General features: G+C 38.5%; 1 protein-coding gene and 1 pseudogene across 2 annotated transcripts; both read right to left on the bottom strand.

The window, feature by feature from the left end:
* Positions 1-84: 84 nt before the first annotated feature.
* LOC308398700 lies at positions 85-11,232 on the bottom strand (annotated as a pseudogene). The gene is made up of 13 exons (XR_013974804.1): positions 11,143-11,232; positions 10,895-11,006; positions 10,654-10,817; positions 9,388-9,632; positions 8,684-8,807; positions 8,340-8,490; positions 4,427-4,665; positions 2,546-2,657; positions 2,235-2,398; positions 1,738-1,993; positions 1,019-1,143; positions 697-844; positions 85-513 (listed from the first exon to the last, which is right to left on the bottom strand). The product of XR_013974804.1 is annotated as an uncharacterized misc_RNA (transcript).
* A 3,019-nt stretch (positions 11,233-14,251) lies between these two features.
* LOC308398702 (trans-1,2-dihydrobenzene-1,2-diol dehydrogenase-like) lies at positions 14,252-17,616 on the bottom strand (the record flags this gene model as incomplete). The annotated part of the gene is given in 10 exon segments (XM_080885473.1): positions 14,252-14,350; positions 14,354-14,361; positions 14,748-14,898; positions 15,092-15,099; positions 15,102-15,215; positions 15,728-15,980; positions 16,958-17,121; positions 17,208-17,242; positions 17,244-17,314; positions 17,423-17,616. Coding segments are annotated over 10 exon segments (993 nt in total). The 5' UTR covers positions 17,513-17,616.
* Between the last annotated feature and the right edge of the window lie 2,742 nt (positions 17,617-20,358).

The following is a 20,358-nucleotide window of genomic DNA, read 5'->3' as shown; positions in this document are numbered from 1 at the left end:
TGTTGTGATGCGTTTGAATCATTGTTTGTGGGTATATTCAATTTCCGTGCACAAAGTAAAGGAGTGAGACTAGTGAGACTTGACTCCTTTATTAAAATTTATTTAAATGTGTTCTAATCACCAAAAGGTTTCACAGTGGTACAGGGTATTGCTAGACGCAACAGTATCCAGGAATGTAAGAACTTACAAGTACAGTTTGGCAAAGTGTTGTTTTTCCATATATGACCATTAATGACAATATTTTTAACATCTTCTGTAGTGGCTGGGTTTGGCTGAAGGATAGTCTTTATCCTTACAACTTGATGTGTTCCTTGCAGTGGTGTAGGAATAAAGGTTAATTTTCTTTTATTGGTTCAAAATTATCTGGCTCCCGTTAATCACAGCATGGGTACGTGTTTAACATTTACTGGCAGTCCTGGCTGTACACCACCCCCACCTGCCTGCGGATCTCATCCTCCAATTCAGCCAGCAGGAGAGAGTCTGCATGGGACATGACAGTACTTTCCTTCAGCCCTGGGGGGGGGGAAAGAAATAATGTTAGGCTTGCTTATGTTGTTAAGTAGAGTTTCTGATGCCACCTTGTGTTAAAGGTGTGCATTACAAGTCAGTCAATAGCCAAAATATTTGGACCATTAATGATTTTGTTTTTTTTTCCCTTAGTGTGGATGCAGACTAATAATCTAAAAGTCTTAGTACCTTTGAGCAAACACTGTCGAACCTCTTCTGCTTCATAACGCATTCCTGTACTATTGATGAAGTTGAGAGGCAAATAGGGTTCTGGAACTGGGTACTCAATCTCCTTCTCATTCACCACTAATGATGTGGGGCACCACATAGCAGGGACCTAAGAAATAAATAGATTTAAATAAATAATATAAAAAAAATATAGATATAGATATTTGATTCAGAAATTACCTTGGTTGACTTTGAAATGATTTGTATGATGTATATCCTTAATGATTAACAAAAAAAGGTTTGCTCAAACTAATAAAATTTAATTTAACCTTTGATGACCTACCCGAACTGTGCCCTTTGTTCCCATAATAATGGCATCATTGGGCAGTTTTACACCTGAGGAGCAGGTAATCACTGCCATTCTGTTCTTGGAGTACTTCAGAATGGCGACCACGGTCTCATCCACTCCTATAATAACAATATAATTTATATTATATATATATATATATATATTGTTATATATTTGTTATTATATACTATAATAGCAAAGAAAGTACATTTGGTAAAGACACATTAGGATGAAGGAATATGGAGACATGGTTGGCTGAAAATATTGGACCATAAATAACTGCTGCAGTTCAACCTTTATTGTGCCTCATAAAGGCAACAATAGATAAAGACTTAAAAGAGGAATGCTGTAAAAGAAAAAAAATCTGAGTTCACACTCAGCAGATGTCATGGTGTCACTAAAGCTGGAACATTAACTTTACAACTTGAGCTTTTTTCAGATTTCAGTTCCCTATAATGTTATCACATGACAAGCTGCAACTGAAAACAGCTTTGTCACTGTCAGCTCTATTGTGGACCACAAAAATAATACATTTTAGTGACTAAAATGTCAACAAAGATTGTTTTTTCATTGTTTTTAAGCGAGCAACAGAAAAAAAGAACGAGTCAGCTATTCCACCATTGCCATTTGACTCAGGACAGTAGTATAAACAGCATTATCGTGTAAGTACAAAACTACATGTTAATAAGTGACACGGCTTTAAAAGTCATTACCAGTCTGCACGTGCACTACTCCACTAGCTTGGATGCTCTCTGGCTTCTCTCCATTATACACCATGGATACAAACTGCAAGCAGTAGATCCCAATGTCTAGTAATGCTCCTCCACCTAGCTCCTTCTGCATTGCTCTCGGTACATGCATCATTGGCACACCAAACTCTGATCTGACCATCTTCACTTCGCCCAGCTCCCCCTGGGCCAGCAATCGTCTGATCTCAACTGAGACTGGGAAAAAGCGGGTCCAAACAGCCTGGAACAAAAACACAGTAGATATTTCATACACTCACATATACGTACTTGGTTCTGAGTAAATTACATAGAATCAGCTAAAAGTTAACTAAATGTTTTTACATTCTCTTATTTACATGAGGGTTTGACACTTTGACGTGCACCAAAATTGAAATAAAGAAACACTTATGACTAATAGTGAAGGTGAAAAATAACACCAAGAGGAGAATTTCCTTTTTCTTTATGGTTTTCTGTACTTGTACCTCCATGAGAAAGACACCATTCTTTTTGGCTGAGGCCAGAATCTGCTGCACCTCCTTGGTGTTCATAGCCAGTGGCTTCTCACACAGCACATTCTTCTTGGCATTTGTAAAGAGCAAACAAGTGTTCAGATGGTACGGGTGGATTACTCCGATGTACACCACATCTGCAAATACATAAAGATGCCGACCAGAGAGAGCACCATAACAAGAATGATTATGGAGTCTAACAAACATCTAAGTCCTAACCGAAGCAGGAGCTTTAAATCATCAGCGAAGCAAACCGAATCAGCAAACTTTTGGCAGAAACTGACCAATGTCACGATCTCTGGCCAGCTCCTCATAACTGCCATACGCTTTGGAGATGCTGTGTTTTTTGGCAAATTCCTGTGCATCCTCCAGCTTGCGTGCTGCCACAGCCACAACCTGTAATACAGTCACAGATGAGTTCCTCCTGTCAATAACTAAGTAAGCAGGCAGTTTCTTGTTGAGTCTTGTCTTGTTTCCCGTTCCAGTTTATATAAATCTTCTGGATATATAACAATTAGGTAAGATTTTTATCTTTTGTTAGTATACAGGCTCCCTCAGTGCCACCACAAGGTCATCAGTTAAGTGTGATATGTGTTGGGAAAGTTACTTTTAAAATGTATTCCATTACAGAATACAGAATACATGCCCCAAAATGTATTCTGTAACGTATTCCGTTACGTTACTCAATGACAGTAACGTATTCTGAATACTTTGGATTACTTAATATATTATCATGCTTTTTACAACAACGTGAATGTACTATTGCTGTGTGATTTATTACTATTACTGAAGGTCCGCGACTCCGAACTGTAGTAAAGGGACCTCTGAGTAATACGGCGGGGTCCCTGTCGGCTCGTAGCCGAAAAATAGCTTTACTTTGTTGTGTGGGTCAACTTTGCTATCAGAGACAGAGAGAGGCGTAGAAAGGCTGCTCCAACGGAACTTATTGTTTTCGGAGGAAAAAAAACACGAACACGGTGTACAGTCGAGTCTTAATAGCTTGCTTGCAACTGGGCTCGTCAGGCACTCTTCTTGGCTGAAGTGGTTATTTACATGCTTCCAGCTCCCGTTTTTCCTAGATGACAACTCGTACCTTTCCACTCCCCTTTTTCTCCCTCCTCGCGCTCACAGACCCATAACGTGTATGGCAGTCCATTCTCCCTGCAACACGGACTATACTGCCCATGATGCTACATTCTTTAGAGCTATGCTTGTAGCGTTCTGCCTGTTAGCTTAGCACAACAACAACAACAACAACAACAACAACAACAACAACGAAAAGGCGCTCTCTCACCCAGGAAACACACAGTCGCAGAGAGAGAGAGAGAGAGAGAGAGAGAGAGAGCGTCGCCCTGTAACCATGGCAACCATAACGCTGCCGCCTGGAACAACAGCACGTAGCTGTCAAACAAAACCCAAACAGCCCTGACCCGCGACAAAATGAAACAGGAAAGTACCGCAGTGTAATCCATTTATTTCAACAAAGTAACTGTATTCTAAATACCACCTTTTTAAACGGTAACTGTAACGGAATACAGTTACTCGTATTTTGTATTTTAAATACGTAACGGCGGTACATGTATTCCGTTACTCCCCAACACTGGATATGACACACACACACACACACACACACACACACACACACACACACACACACACACACACACACACACACACACACACAGAATCTTTAACTCTCAAGGCCATTTTGTATTCACAAACCAGGAAAAGTCAGTCTCAAGTTGCTGTTTCTTTGTAAACTTCGTTGCAAATAAAACGGAAGTTTTAGGGAAACTTATAGATATTTATGTACCATAACTGTTGATTTGTGGAGTGCCAAGAATTTGAAATACCCATTTATTGCGTTATTTACGGTAAACATGTAACGCATACATGTGACGCAACATACTGCAAACTGTAACTTGCAGTTTTCGCAAGTTCACGGCCGGAGTCACTTGTATCGGCCTTTGTTAAAGACACAAACTGCAAATATACAACATTGCGTCAATCGAATGTTGTAAGAAACTGATTTCAAAAGCACTTCTAATCAGTAGAAACTGAGCGGCAGTCAGCACGGCTACAGGAAACCACGCTAAGTGATAAGGAGAAGGTTTATGTTTGATCACTGGGTAGATTTGTGAACAGTAGTTCGCTAACAGAAATACCTGATGGTCTTCAAGTGGAAGAGTTTTCAGGGCCACGGTGAAGTCATGACTGATCTTCCCGGCGCTGCAGATTCCCCACCTGGTTGCCATATTGGACACGGCGGACTGAGACAGATTCGAAGCAGCAGTTGCTGTTCTCGGCCTCAGAGTGGCGACACAGCATGCAATGTGGACTTTCAGACACAAGTTGCATTTTCCTACATGCGTTGTAGCTTCATGTAAAGACAAATGCATATAATCTGCAAGCAGTGAAAATAAATGTAAACTAAAACAGGGAGAGCAAAGAATAAAGAAATGCATTTAAAAATATGTAAAAACATACTTTGTTCTTTAGCTATTTAAATACAAACAACCGAAATTAGGAACTAAACAGACGATTATCAGACTACTGTTACAGAAAGTCACGTTTTCATGAAATTAAAAAAATCAGAAAATAGCAGCTAGATTTTTTCCAGGTTTCCCAGAGGTGCTGCCAGCATTTCAGACACAGCACGTGGAAATTCATTGCATGCGTGAAATAAAGACAATACTATGCTGACGATGTGGTTTTTAAAACTACTGCGTCGTAACTGTGACCATAAAGGAAGAACTAAAAACGCTTTTTTTCTTCTAATTTCTTATTCCATCTGCCCCCACTAAGGGGAGCTCTTTTCCTTTAATCTTTGTAATAATAACCCCCACATTGTTTTAACTTTGATTTCCTCTTTTACAGTGTGTATACTGCTTACTTATTTTGTTAATTAATATTAATTTATTTGCCTATTATATATTTATCTTTAAAAAAAAACAGTCTGTTATAACCTGATTCCACTACAGTCACTAAATTTTATGTGCCTTTTTTTTCGCTGACTGATTCTGTTGTGTTTTCCTCTTTATTTTTTGTCAATTATAATTTAGCTGTATATCCTGGAGTCTTAACTTTGTCCTAGGGAATGATAGGGCGTGGAACACGACCTAACTAGGCACAGTTTTTGAATGAATTCACTTGTTTGTTTGTTTTTAGGACATAAATCACATGACATGTTAGAGCAGAGCTGATATTTACTTTGTTTAAAGCTGCACAGTCCTTTTATTTAACCTGCCCATTAAATAGCATAAAGGTTTTTAGTATAAACACAGCAGATGTATAGAAAGATATATCTATGATTAAATTACCCAAAATCAAATAATAAAAATATGTCATTTTGAAGCCATGGGATAAATTCTGTATGTATGTATACATAAATGTGTGTTTTTATATATATTTAGACATGGCCCTACTATATATAATTCTATATATCCTTCAGGTTTTTATCAGTCCTGCGAATCCCAACGGTTGAAATTAAAAGTAAAAATATTAAATAAGCCATACCCTTCCCTGACTGAAAAAGCCTTTCTTAAGTCCTAACCTTGAAAATCAGACAGTACAACCTATTTTTGAATTTGTTTCTATACCAGTGCAATAGTCAGACACAACAGAACACTTCAACATGTGCCACTTGAAGTTGCTTCTTCTCTCCAGTGGATGATATTTCAAATGAACATGGCTTTCACAATTAGTCCTTTATTGAGTTAATCAATCAAACACCTCACAGTGACAGCTGTTGGTTTTTTTTTCATTAAATGACTAGGACTCCATCACAGGATGGTGACACAAAAGGCAGAAGCTGTATCTGTTTACACTGCGATTTGTTTGATTTAAATCTTTTTCTTCTGTGTAATAAAAACATTGTCAATGTTTTTCAAGAAGTTTGCTGTATTTAAATGGTAGCTCTGGGGTATGATAATTATAATTTGCTCTGTCATGGCTCTATCATGAAGCTAAAAAGACTATAAAGATCAAACTCCCTAATAATGCAACCAAAATTTACATGTTCCAAAAATTTGATGACTCTTTAATTTGGTGGTTAATCATAGTCACTGTTCCCATACTTTGTCATGTGGTGCTCTGATAGATCTGCTCGTTTCAATTGCCTCACGCAGAGGGGTGGACTATGAAGCAAGATTAATGGGGTAACAATATATTAGGTTGAACTTAAAACTCAGCCCGACCGGTCAGCTATGTATAATGTATTAATTTGTGTTTGTAAATTCAGTTTAAAATCATCTGGAAGAACCATTTTTTCTCTGATTATTTTATTTATAATACATTTTAAATGCAATATAGATTCTCTATTGTTAAAAGATCTTTTTAATGAGCAACTTTTAAGTCATATCTTACAACAAAAAGCCCCTAAAAAACCTTGCAATAAGGTTACATAGACAGACAGACAGACAGACAGACAGACAGACAGATAGATAGATAGATAGATAGATAGATAGATAGATAGATAGATAGATAGATAGATAGATAGATAGATAGATAGATAGATAGATAGATAGATAGATAGATAGATAGATAGATAGATAGATAGATAGATAGATAGATACTTTACAGATATTTCATCTTGTTTGATTCTATTTACAGAAAGGAAGTTGTCAAATTTTATTCACAATAGAACACAGAAGAAAAACCATATGATAACAAGCTGGATGTTACCTCCCTTCTCTAGTCTGAAGGATATGATGTTCATGTTTTGTAATAATAATTTTGAAATTCTATTAATCTGACCATAGAGCAGTTTTGCACTTTGCTTCAGTCCATTTTGATGAACTTAGCCAAAGGAAAATGTCAGCATTTCTTCTTCTATTTCTGGATCATATGGCTTCTTTACCTGATAGAGCTTATAGAGCAGCAAACTGTGTTTACATAAAGTGATTTAGAAAAGTTTCTGAGCCCATGAAGTGACACTAATGAAAGAATCATGCTCATTAAAAAAAAAAAAAATCCTGTCCTGCCTGGCAGCTTTTGCAATCAGAATTATGATCTGTAGGCACTGTTGTGCCAAACATGTAATAATAACGATAGAGTACAAATGCACAACGTATTGCCAACTGCCGCACCTGTAAGAAAAACAAATATACAAAACCTGGAACACAAACATTAAAAAACGCACAGGTACATAAATCAACAACCTTCTTGTGGAGTGTGTGAGTGTGAGAAAGATAAAGAGAGAGAGTGTCGAGTTTGAGTGTGCCTTTGTCACAAAATGTACTTGAAAATGGGGTAGGAAGCTGTCATAACACCCCCTGCCTGGTACCCGGCAGAAGATAGAGAAGGAATCAGTTATAGGGATAATTTCATATAGAAAAAAGTCATGTGTTGCTAAACCTGTCCTTTTCATGTGAATGTGAAGCAGAAAGCTTAGCTTAGCAGAGAAAGCTGTTAAACACTGTTGTGATATGCATTTTCTCTGGGTTTTAGATTTTAGGTTTTGTCAAACCACCCATTGCAAAATAAACCTGGCTATGTTGAACTTCCTTCATAGTACATCCCACTGCTTCTTCTGTTACATCTTAGTAGGATTTGGTCTGAAACAGCTCTGCTTGACAGTGGCTTCACTGGCTGTCTTGGTTAAAGACAACTCCCACTTGTTTCCTGATTTCAGCCATGATCTCTGACAGCAAGACAGAATCTGCCAGAGGCATCCGTGGGCTCTAATTAAGTCCTGCAAATGAAGAGAAGTTTTATCCAAATTCTAGCTTATGGACAGATGTTATATTTTAATAAGTGTAACTTATGTACATATCCATAATGAACTGCAATTTATGACAAGGCAGGAATATAAAGATTGTGTAAATTATTATTAGAAGTAAAAGTAACAGTACTGTAATATTCTGTGAGCTAAAGGACATTCCAAGCACTCATTACATTCAGTCATAATCTGATGAGTATAATTGGTGTATACTTCTACATTTTCATTTGTCGCCCTGAGAATGCAAGTGATTGTCTAAACCGCAGTGTCCTTCTTACAAACTCAGCTTTCCTTTGAAGCAGTGGTTTAGGCTGTCTCTTCAGAGAGAAATACACACATTTCCTTTTATCATGACCTACCTTTAAGCAGGCACTGCCTCACTTCTCCTGCCTCATAGCGCAGCCCGGCGCTGTTGGTAAAATTCAGAGGGAGACACGGCTCAGGCAGAGGGTACTCTGTTTCCTTGTCATTCACCACCAGTTTGGTGGGGCAGTGCATGGGGCCAAGAACCTGTACAGTGAAAAGGAAGCAAACTTTTGTTTCAGTCCCTCAATTTGCAAATTCATCAAATACAGTGAAATCTATGTCTGAATATATTGGTTTAATTAAATGTGAAATTAATCATCAGTCAGCACAGTCTTTGCATGTCCCTGTAATTTCTTAATGAACTCAAATGGTCCTGCAAAGGACGAGCATAGCATACTTTAATGGACCCTTAGTGCCCGCAATGACAGCGTCATTTGGTAGTCGGGCTGCAATTGAAAAGGAACACAAGGCCATCCTCTTCCTGGAGAATTTCATCGTCACAACCACTGATTCATCCACTCCTGTTAAACATTCAAAAACATTAAATTATTGAAAGCATCAAACAAATTAGCATTAAAATGTTGTTTTAGACCTCTGCAGATGCAAATCTTTTTATTATATATTTAAACTGAGTTTGGAATTAGGTTTATTTATTAGTTTTTTTAAGAAGATAGTATACACAATGAAAGAAACTATTTTTTATTATTCAATAAATTGCCAAATGCCTTCCATGAAGAAAAGAAAATGCTTAATACATATATTATATGATGGTTTTGCACTAAGATATCCTTCAGTGAGACATGCAGTTACATATTCTCCTGCCAGTTTTACCGTATTACTGTATTCTCTGGGGGGATTTGGATTAGTGTGACATTTTAATGATAAGTCTTGGATTTTCTGTGTGAAATTCTGTCCTGGGGTGTTTACATTTTAGGCAATTCATTTAAAAGTGATTCCTCTGTATCACACAAAGTGTGCTTCTCTTCCTCTATTTGTTTTTTTATGGCAAGGCTCAAGCGTGCGTTTGTGATTGCTGAAGCACGCCCTGTGGTAAATGATACTAACACACATCCTATTTCTCCCACATGATCTGAATCATACCTGAGTCAAGCAGCACCCCTGTGGCTTGGATGGACTCTGGCCTTTCACCATTGAACACCATCAACACAAACTGCAGGCAGTACATCCAGCAGAGCTCCTCCACCCAGCTCCTTCTGCTCTGAGCGAGGCACTTTGAGCCGAGGGGAGCCAAAGTAGGCTTTTACCAGCTTCACATCCCCAACCGCCTCCTCTGCCAGCAGCCTGCGCACCTCAGCATACACAGGGAAACAGCGGGACCAGATGGCCTATGAGGAAAAGGGCAGATCCAGATATTTTGATCCAGTCTCGCTACAGAACTAAACAGTTGAAACTGAAGTTTCACCTGAGCAGGCATTTATTATAAAGCTCCTCAGTTATATGACTGTTGTGGCAAATCTGTACTGTGAACAATAATTTTTCCTGTCAATAATGTAAAATAATAGGAATGGCAATTTCTTACAATCCATGTATATAATTTGACCATTGGGTTTCTTAGTGGTGTAAGCCAAAAACAAATACACAGTTGCATTTTATGTAGCTAACAGTTAATTTAGAAGAAGCAAGAACAGAAAAACATTGAAAGCTGCAGGTGTATTGTGCACGAAATGGGAATTAAAATGTGATCATCAAGCCAGGTGCAGATGTGTCTGGCTGTGGCCACAGGTTGCAATAGCAACCTGAATCCCATTCCATCTGAGCACAGATAATGTTAACTGCATGCCTGTGAGGCTGATAACCCTCAAATAATAATAAAAACAATAACATTTTCCAAACTGATTATTAACTTTTGCTGTGTTTTGGAAAGGCATTAGTTTAGTGACTTATATTTTCTTATTGCTGTTTTTACAACAGCTGCATGCATGACAATAATTCCTCTTTCAATTCAATTCAATTCAATTTTATTTATCACAACAACACTTGACTCAAAGTGCTTTCAATTGTAAGGCAAAGACCCTACAATAGTAGAGAAAAAAAACCCACCAATCATTTTACCCCCTATGAGCCATCTGCCATGTCCATGTCCAGACCATGTTGATCTGCATATTTGGAATTTTTTGTTGTAAAATTGAAAAATTATTGTACCTTTTTCCACTTTCTTAGTAAATTGTAAAAAAAAAAAAGAGATTTAGAAGATTTAAGATAATTGCCTTCGGTTTCCTCCTGAAATGGACAATTCTTTCCTTATTCTGTGGCACTGTAAAAACTGACCCTTAAGTTACCACTACTGTTAGCAAGTGTCCTCAGGGCAAAGCTATAAATGACAGCACTTCATCCCTTCAGCCTTACCACCATCAGGAAGACATGGTTTTTCTTAGCTGTGGCAACGAGGTCTTTAACCTTTCTGGAGTTCATAGCAAAGGGTTTTTCACACAGCACATTTTTCCCAGCCTTGAGGAACAGCATGCCAACTCTCCAGTGTTCTGTATGCAGCATTCCCAGATATACAATGTCTGTGGGAACACAAGTTTTTCATCCAAACAATAAAACCGTCACACCCTTATCTCTAATTGTGCAGTCAGATTATTACCAATTTTTGGGTTATTGGCCAGCTCCTCATAGCTGCCATAGGCCTTAGGAATACAATGTTTCTGGGCAAAATCTTTGGCACGGTCAATACTCCTCGATGCAATGACTGCAATCTATGCATAACATTAGAAAAGGAAAGAAAAAGAACAACAAAACAAACTCAAACAAACGCACACACTGCACACCTGTTCAGTGTATAGGGGACACTCTGTGTGACAATGTTGTACCGAACTTCCTTTAATTGAGTACCCGATGATCTCCCGGAGGCAGAGTCTTAATGGCCACACTAAAATCATGGCTGATCTTTCCAGCTCCACAGAGTCCCCATCGAGTTGCCATGTTGACAAGTGACAAATGAGTAGGCTATAGTGTTGCTTCAGAGAAAAAAAAGCCTGCGCTATGACCTCTTGGAAATCCTGCAAATCGGGAGAAGACACCTACTAAACGAGACTGCCCTGTAAAAATAACTGCCTCTTAGCTTGTTAGCACAAGTCCATTTTTAGAAACAATACATACTTTTTGATATTAAGCGACTTCTAGCGGTGGTGCAAGAAAGGGGGTGGGAATAACGTGGAAAAAACCAAACATGGATTTCATCTGACCTGTCTTTTTAAAACTCTCGGCCATTACAAAGTATAGTTTTTCTTCACGTAGGAAAGATTCTCGCAATATTCATTAACAGTTTATTTTTGCTTCACATTATTGGGCGTATTGATATTTTTCTTAAAATCTTAAAACTGACGATAGATGTGTACTAAGACAGCAACGGTTACGCAACAGAACTTGCCCAAGATTCCGCTCATTTTTAAGATTTCATCACTATTAATGTAATCCCATGATATATATCAGCATATCACCACAAGAAACTGATATTAATTATTTTAGCGCATTAACCTTTTCAAAAATATATAAACAGTGTACAGAGTAGCGTGTCTCACTGTATCCATGGTAACATTATACTTACTGTTTCTTGTACGTGACATCTAAATCACGCCCATGAAATTCTAATATTCTTCTAATATTATTCTAATTCAATGTCATATGTCATAAATGAAATCAGGTATTATTATTATTGTTCATTTTCCCCCCAAGTAAAATAGCCTATGGTATATCATACGAGTGACCATAACGTGACCGATTACGCATGCGTAGCTGATGGGAGTTTCGGAACTTTCTTACCATACTTTGCGGATTTCTTGTCGTGTTACTCCAGATATACAACACTGTGTGTCAATAAAATGATGTAAGAAACTGATTTCAACAGCACGTCTAACCGCTGAATGATGAGGGAAATTTTTATGTTTGAATGACTGGGTAGATTTGTGAACAGTGGTTTGATAAAAGACATATCTGTTGTTCAGCAAATGGAAGTTTTCAGGGCCACCGTAAGGTCATGAGTTTCCCCACCTGGTTGCCATATTGGACACCGCTGATTGCGAGATTAAGTTCAACTCAGCAGCTACTGTACTCGGCCTCAGAGTGGCGACACAGCATACATGTGGACTTTATGACGTAACTTTTTAAGTTTGCCAGTATTTTTGCATCACAGTGGAGATATATGGAGATACGGGCATTGCAGTGTTATATAATATAGCTTTGAATCAATGAAAAGAAACAAAATGCTACAAAAGAAAAAAAAAGAAGGAATAAATAAATAAATATTAAAAACATTCATAAAAACAGTTTAAATGTTTTAGGATTACAAAAATGCAAAATCACCACATGAAGGTATTTAAAATACATTTGAAATAAAGGCAAAAGCTAAAAATGCAACAGCTATCTAAATTTTGAAGCCATATTGTTGCAGTATTGTTGAACGATACAGCGGATTGCTTCTGTTACATTTTTAGCAGCCATCCAGATATTTTCCAGAAAGTGCTGCCAACATTGGAACCAATAATGTGTCTTCTTAAAATTTATTGCATTTGTGGAATAAAAATAACACCATGCAGACGGAGTGGTATTAAAAACCGAATTCTAATATTAGCCATGAAAGGAGAGCATTTAAACCAATGTGCTTTTTTGTTCCAATTTCTTATCTCGTCTTACCCCACTAAGGGGAGCTCTTTGCCTTCAATCGATGTGTAATAACACTACATTGACTTTTATTTCCTTGCTTTATGTTTTGTGCTGACTAATGTTAAAAATTTGTCTTAATCAAGCTGCACTGGCATTTTTATTTTCCTTTGGATTGATAAAGTACCTATGATAATACTTGCAATATTTTTAATTTGTCTGTTATGTGTTTAGTTTGATGTAACTTTATTCTACTATAATCACATCAGTTGTAAATTAGTTGTATATTTTGCAGTCTAAACGTTGGTTCATGGCATAATAACTGCTCTAGTTATATCTTGAGCTACTGTTGATTTTAAAATGGAAAGCATCATTTATTTGTTTGTACGACATAAATCACTTGAGCTCACTTGTTTCTCAAAAAACAGGGGACATGTTAGAGCTGATATTTCTTACTACCTTGTTTAAAGCTGCATGTCACATTTATTTAGCCTATTTTAACTAAGACACACAGCACAGGATGTATAGAGAGATATGTATATAATTATATTATCCATTAATCAAATAATCAAAATCTATCATTTTGAATTTAAGGGGTAAATTTTATATCAGTGAAACATTCTTCAGTTTTTATCAGTCATGTGAGCCTATAAGGTTGAGACGAAGTATTAAATGAGCCATAAAAACCTTTCTAAGTCTTAACCTTGAAAATCAGACAGTGCAACCTATTTTTGAATCTATTTGTACACCGCTGCAAGGGTCAGACATGACAGAACACTTTGATTCAAATGTGCCACTCGAAGTCTCTTCTTCTCTCCAGCGGATGATATTTGAAATGAAACATGGCTTTCACAATCAGCCCTTTATTGGATTCATCAATCACACACCTCACAGTGACAGCTGAGTTTATCTTTAAAGGACTAGGACTTCATTACAGGATGGTGACACACAAGGCAGTTGCTCTATCTGTTTGCGTTGCGATTCATCTGGTTTAAATCATATTTTCAATCTCTCTGCTTAATCTGTGTAATACAAAATTTGGCAATGTTTCTCATGTAGTGTATTTCACGGTATTTACATAGTAGATCTGGGGTAGGATAACTATGTTTTGAGCTATCATGGGTCTATATTGAAGCTAAAAAGACTACACGGAGAGCAAACTGCCTAATAATGCAACCAACATTTACCTATTCCAAAAATTTACTGAGTCCTTCACAGCTGCCATGCTTTGTCACGTGGTGCTCTGATTGATCGGCTCATTCCAGCTGCCTCAAGCAACTCCTTCTGTTACATCTTTTGGTCAGGATTTGGTCAGGTGAAACAACTCTGCTTGACAGTGGCTTCACTGGCTGTCTTGGTTAAAGACAACTCCCACTTGTTTCCTGATTTCAGCCATGATCTCTGTCAACAAGACAGAATCTGCCAGAGGCATCCGTGGGCTCTAATTAAGTCCTGCAAATGAAGAGAAGTTTTATCCAAATTCTGGCTTATGGACAGATGTTAAATTATAATAAGTGTAAATTATGTACATATCCATAATGAACTGCAATTTATGAGAAGGCAGGAATATAAAGATTATGTAAATTATTATTAGAAGTAAAAGTAACAGTACTGTAATATTCTGTGAGCTAAAGGACATTCCAAGCATTCATTACATTCAGTCATAATCTGATGAGTATAATTGGTGTATAGTTCTACATTTTCATTTGTCGCCCTGAGAATGCAAGTGATTGTCTAAACCGCAGTGTCCTTCTTACAAACTCAGCTTTCCTTTGAAGCAGTGGTTTAGGCTGTCTCTTCAGAGAGAAATACACACATTTCCTTTTATCATGACCTACCTTTAAGCAGGCACTGCCTCACTTCTCCTGCCTCATAGCGCAGCCTGGCGCAGTTGGTAAAATTCAGAGGGAGACACGGCTCAGGCAGAGGGTACTCTGTTTCCTTGTCATTCACCACCAGTTTGGTGGGGCAGTGCATGGGGCCAAGAACCTGTACAGTGAAAAGGAAGCAAACTTTTGTTTCAGTCCCTCAATTTGCAAATTCATCAAATACAGTGAAATCTATGTCTGAATATATTGGTTTAATTAAATGTGAAATTAATCATCAGTCAGCACAGTCTTTGCATGTCCCTGTAATTTCTTAATGAACTCAAATGGTCCTGCAAAGGACGAGCATAGCATACTTTAATGGACCCTTAGTGCCCGCAATGACAGCGTCATTTGGTAGTCGGGCTGCAATTGAAAAGGCACACAAGGCCATCCTCTTCCTGGAGAATTTCATCGTCACAACCACTGATTCATCCACTCCTGTTAAACATTCAAAAACATTAAATTATTGAAAGCATCAAATAAATTAGCATTAAAATGTTGTTTTAGACCTCTGCAGCTTATTTACAGTGTCATCTTTATATATTTTATATATATAAGTAAAAAAAAATCATATATTCAAAAAAATTGCTTACATTAAACTAAAAAAAAAAAGCTTTTTATATTATTATAGATAGCTTTTGGGGAGACATGCAGTTACATATTCTCCTGCCAGTTTTACCGTATTACTGTATTCTCTGGGGGGATTTGGATTAGTGTGACATTTTAATGATAAGTCTTGGATTTTCTGTGTGAAATTCTGTCCTGGGGTGTTTACATTTTAGACAATTCATTTAAAAGTGATTCCTCTGTATCACACAAAGTGTGCTTCTCTTCCTCTATTAGATTTTTTTATGACAAGGCTCAAGTGTGCGTTTGTGATCGCTGAAGCACGCCCTGTGGTAAATGATACTAACATACATCCTATTTCTCCCACATGATCTGAATCATACCTGAGTCAAGCAGCACCCCTGTGGCTTGGATGGACTCTGGCCTTTCACCATTGAACACCATCAAAACAAACTGCAGGCAGTACACTCCGATATCCAGCAGAGCTCCTCCACCCAGCTCCTTCTGCACTGATCGGGGAATGTCGAGCTGAGGGGAGCCAAAGTAGGCTTTTACCAGCTTCACATCCCCAACCGCCTCCTCTGCCAGCAGCCTGCGCACCTCAGCATACACATGGAAACAGCGGGACCAGATGGCCTATGAGGAAAAGGGCAGATGATCCAGTCTCGCTACAGAACTAAACATTTGAACCTCAAGTTTCACCATGAAGTACCATGAACCATCATTTTTGCTAGTTTTGCTTCTTATATGAGTCTTGTGAGCATCAAATTTGTATTGTCGTGGCAGTAATATTCAACTAATCTGCAGTGGAGAGTAAATGTAAACTCATTTATTTTTGTGCCACATTAAGCAGAGATTAAATAGTAATATTATATTTATTTATATTTAATACCTGTATTTTTTCACCTTATAGGAAATGTTTAAGATATTGAAAAATATGATTGTCTGCTATTTTCCTTTGAGTTAGATGAGAACATCATGAGCAGTGGTCTGTCTGTTAGGATGCCTAATTATGAAGCTACAGTCAGCAAACTGCTTGCTTTGCATAGACTGGATACAGCTATCCTCAATCTGTCTTAAGATAACAAAACACAATTATTAGCTCCATTAAAGTGTATTAATTTACACTTTGTATCTTGTGTTTTGTTCATCCTTTTTATAATCTGTTTTAGACATTTTATACCCTTCAGAACAATTTGCTATTTCATAAATGGTTTTGCACTGGAGTATTGCACTGACATGCCTACAAGATATAACATAAAGAAAATATAATATCCTGAACTAGCTCACAGTAGATACATTTTCAACTTTTTTACAGATCTAAGGAAGCCATTCCTCTCCATTTATAGTGTTTTTATTGTGCTAAAATAAGCTGCTTTATTTAATTTTTAACCATTCGTACATCAGTATATACTGACACAAGTCCAACTGTATCCTGAAATGTTACATTTTTGCTACATAACATTTAAAATGATTACTTTTATTTTTCATCCTGAAACAAATATTTTCTTTTGTTGTGGTAGCTTCAAAACAGCACCTTCAATTACCCCTACTATTAGCAAGTGACACCAGAGCAAAGCTGTACAGAGACCACTGCATCCCTTCAACCTTACCTCCATCAGGAAGACATGGTTTTTCTTGGCTGTGGCAACGAGGTCTTTCACCTCTCTGGAGTTCATAGCAAAGGGTTTTTCACACAGCACATTTTTCCCAGCCTTGAGGAACAGCATGCCAACTCTCCAGTGTTCTGTATGCAGCATTCCCAGATATACAATGTCTGTGGGAACACAAGTTTTTTTTCCCAAACAATAAAACCGTCACACCCTTATCTCCATTTGTGCAGTCAGATTATTCCCAATTTACCAATTTCTGGGTCATTGGCCAGCTCCTCATACCTTAGCCTTAGGAATACCTTCCTTCGGGGCAAAATCTTTGGCACGATCAATACTCCTTGATGCAATGACTGCAATCTGTGCATAACAAGAAAAAAATGCACACACACCTTGCAGATCTATTTAGTTGAAAGGACATATCCTGTGTGACAGCGCAGCTGCACTGAGCTTGTTTATATTGCGTACCTGATGATCTCCAGGAGGCAGAGTCTTAATGGCCACACTGAAGTCATGGCTGATCTTTCCAGCTCCACAGAGTCCCCATCGAGTTGCCATGTTGAATTATATGGTAAGTGACAAATGAGTAGTGTGTTGCTTCAGTAAAGATCTCAGCTGCTGGCGAGATGTAACCTTGGAAAGTTTGCACGTTCAGAGGAAGGATCCCACTAAACTATTGTGCCTTTGTGATAGCAGATAGAAGGCTCCTGCATTACATGCTGGAGAGGTAGTGACTGTAACACACACATGCACACACACACACACACACACACACACACACACACATACACGTATGCACACACACGCACGCACGCACGCACACACACACACACATACACACATACACGTATGCACACACACGCACGCACGCACACGCACGCACACACACACACACACACCTTGCTGTTTTGCTACATTGTTGCTGATACAGGTCTTTCAATCCAGGTTGAAGTTGTTTGAACCGGTTGTGTCCAACAATCTGTAACATGGGGATCACCGGGGCCCATCATTAACATGAAGTAGTGCAGAGTTTAATGTGTATAGGCCAGGGTGAGGGATCACCTTGCCCATAGATCAGCAGTCTTCCACAGTACTTCAGGTCAAGTATCGGAACCAGGAGGTGCTTTGTTTTCCACTGGGAGAGAAACTGATTAACCTGAAATGGCTTGACAGCCACAGAGAAGCCAATGATTAAACCAGAGTCTTGTGGGGGTTGCTGGAATAAATAGATATGCTGGCTTCACAGAATGCTCATGGAGCCCAACGCAAGGTAATTTAACTGACCAGTAAGCTGAGCCAGGATGACTATGGAAAAGCATCAGCACACTTGCCCTTGAGCTAATAATTATCTATTTAGCCAGACAGGTGGTTGTGTAAACTTCCTGCAACATGCTGCCAGTAGAGGACACTATGTTGTCAGCAGAGATTACTTTCTTCGTCAAGCTCTGAGGATTTGGCAAGGCTTATCTAAGGAATTATCTACAGGTTTGCAAAATCAGGTGACTCATGCAAATGGACAATTTACTTTCAAAAGTATCTGCCAGGAGTCAATGGAGGTTACTGAGAACATCAAATCAGGTTAGCTGACAACTGTTTCAAATTCAACTTAAAAGTCCATCTTTTCCATTAATTCCTGTCATAAGTATATGATTTATTTTCCTGGAGCTACTGCATGCTGATTGGAATTCAGTGGAAGGCCAATCATCATGTCTGCAACATCCTCATTATAAAAGAAAAGGGAATTTTATCAATGGCCTCTCACTGGCTGCTTTCTTTTTGTATTTCACTTCCAAATGAATTCTGGGAGCTGTGTGCCGTTGTCATAACAACAAGGTATCAGCTGGGCAATTTGTATGCAAATGGATTGGGCTTGGCCTGATATCCTTGCCTATACCAAAAGACCTGGTTGCCATGGGAATGCCCAACTCCTCCTTGAGTCACTTTTACATTTTTGGGGTAAAACACACATCCGCATTTCTTTAACGGGGTGATTCTGTGACATCACCACAGGTAATAAGAAAAGAGAGGTAGAAGTGTGATAGAGGAAGTGTAACCAGAATGGGAAAGTGCAAGTAGATTTTGAATTGGTGTGAAGCAATGAATTGGTTCCATGCTGTTTGACTCAGCTGCCAGCAGAAGGGCGCATAACGCAGAGGCTCAGGTGGTCAGAGAATGGTGCTTTGGTTGGGATTTGGACAGGTTCGCCCAACTGTATGGCACTTGGACTTTACCCAGTATCACCCTCAGGATGCATAAATGCCACCTCTTCGAGTAGAAAGTGACAACTAGGTCATAGTGAATCATACTTTTGCTTTTAATGAAGCAAAAGCTAAAAAGTGGCCATCATATACTCTTCAGCCACATAAACTGAAATTGCATTTCTTAACCTGCTGTGGCTGGACTGGAAAGAGGCAGATGGTAAAGACAGCTGATTTGTCAAGTTATTCAGAAAACTGGCGTGCAGGAGGAAACCAGGAAACTCATTAATTCAGCACGGGCATGACGATTGCCTTCCATTCGTATCACTTCTCACTCTATTTATTTGATTAAGAATTCATGCATCATCTCTTGTCTGCATCGTTATTCCACTGAGACATGGAAGAATGACAGTCGATGGGTCATGTGACCAGTCACAAGTTTCCTTAGAGTGGGTGGAGAAACTTCCCTGTGAAGGTATTTGATCACAGCAGACAGCTTTGTTTCACACTTTGTCATATCATTTCATCTGTGTTGCTGTCAGGAACAACCCCTCCACCACCCAACCTCGCTGTAATACTAACAGCACAGAAGTATTAATTGAGTTTTTCTTGAATGATTGAATTATTTAGGCTTGCACGTGAAATATTTAAAATTTGTAAGACAAGCTGAATGAATCTTACCTGCTTTTTTCTTTTGTTTAACACTTAATTAATTTTAATTTAAGGTAACTTGTGAAAAGAGTAAATGCTACAGTGGGATTCTGCAAACCCGATTACCATTAAACTGCTTGATATTTCATCACCAACTTTAAGTAAAGGGGGGAAAGGAGCACAGAAAGTCACCCTAATCCTGTTTTGATTGAAGTAGATATGCAGAGGGCTTTTTACCCCCTCCTTCCTCCAGCTGGGAAAGTGAGAGCCATCTTGGTGATGCTTTTTTTTTTTCTTGTAGGGGAGAGTCGGGGGGTTGTACTGCAGCAGTTATGGGAGCCCCATCACTGCTTCATCTCTCTCTCAAGGTCACTGCAGAGGACGAGTGACAGGCTAGATGAGTGCCAGCCATTTTGAGGGGAGGTTAGGAGTTTGATGAATCTAGGAAGGGAGAGGGAGGTGTGCAACGAGGGGTAATAAGTCATTTTGTCAATGCTACTGCATGTTCTGATGTGTGGGCTAGACTTTTTTTTTTTTTTACTAGAACAAGTGTGA

The sequence above is a fragment of the Rhamphochromis sp. 'chilingali' genome (genome assembly GCF_963969265.1).
Source record: "Rhamphochromis sp. 'chilingali' genome assembly, chromosome: 6".
NCBI lineage: Eukaryota > Metazoa > Chordata > Actinopteri > Cichliformes > Cichlidae > Rhamphochromis > Rhamphochromis sp. 'chilingali'.
Note: the sequence above shows the minus strand (reverse complement) of the source record. Positions and strands in the feature narration are given on the sequence as shown.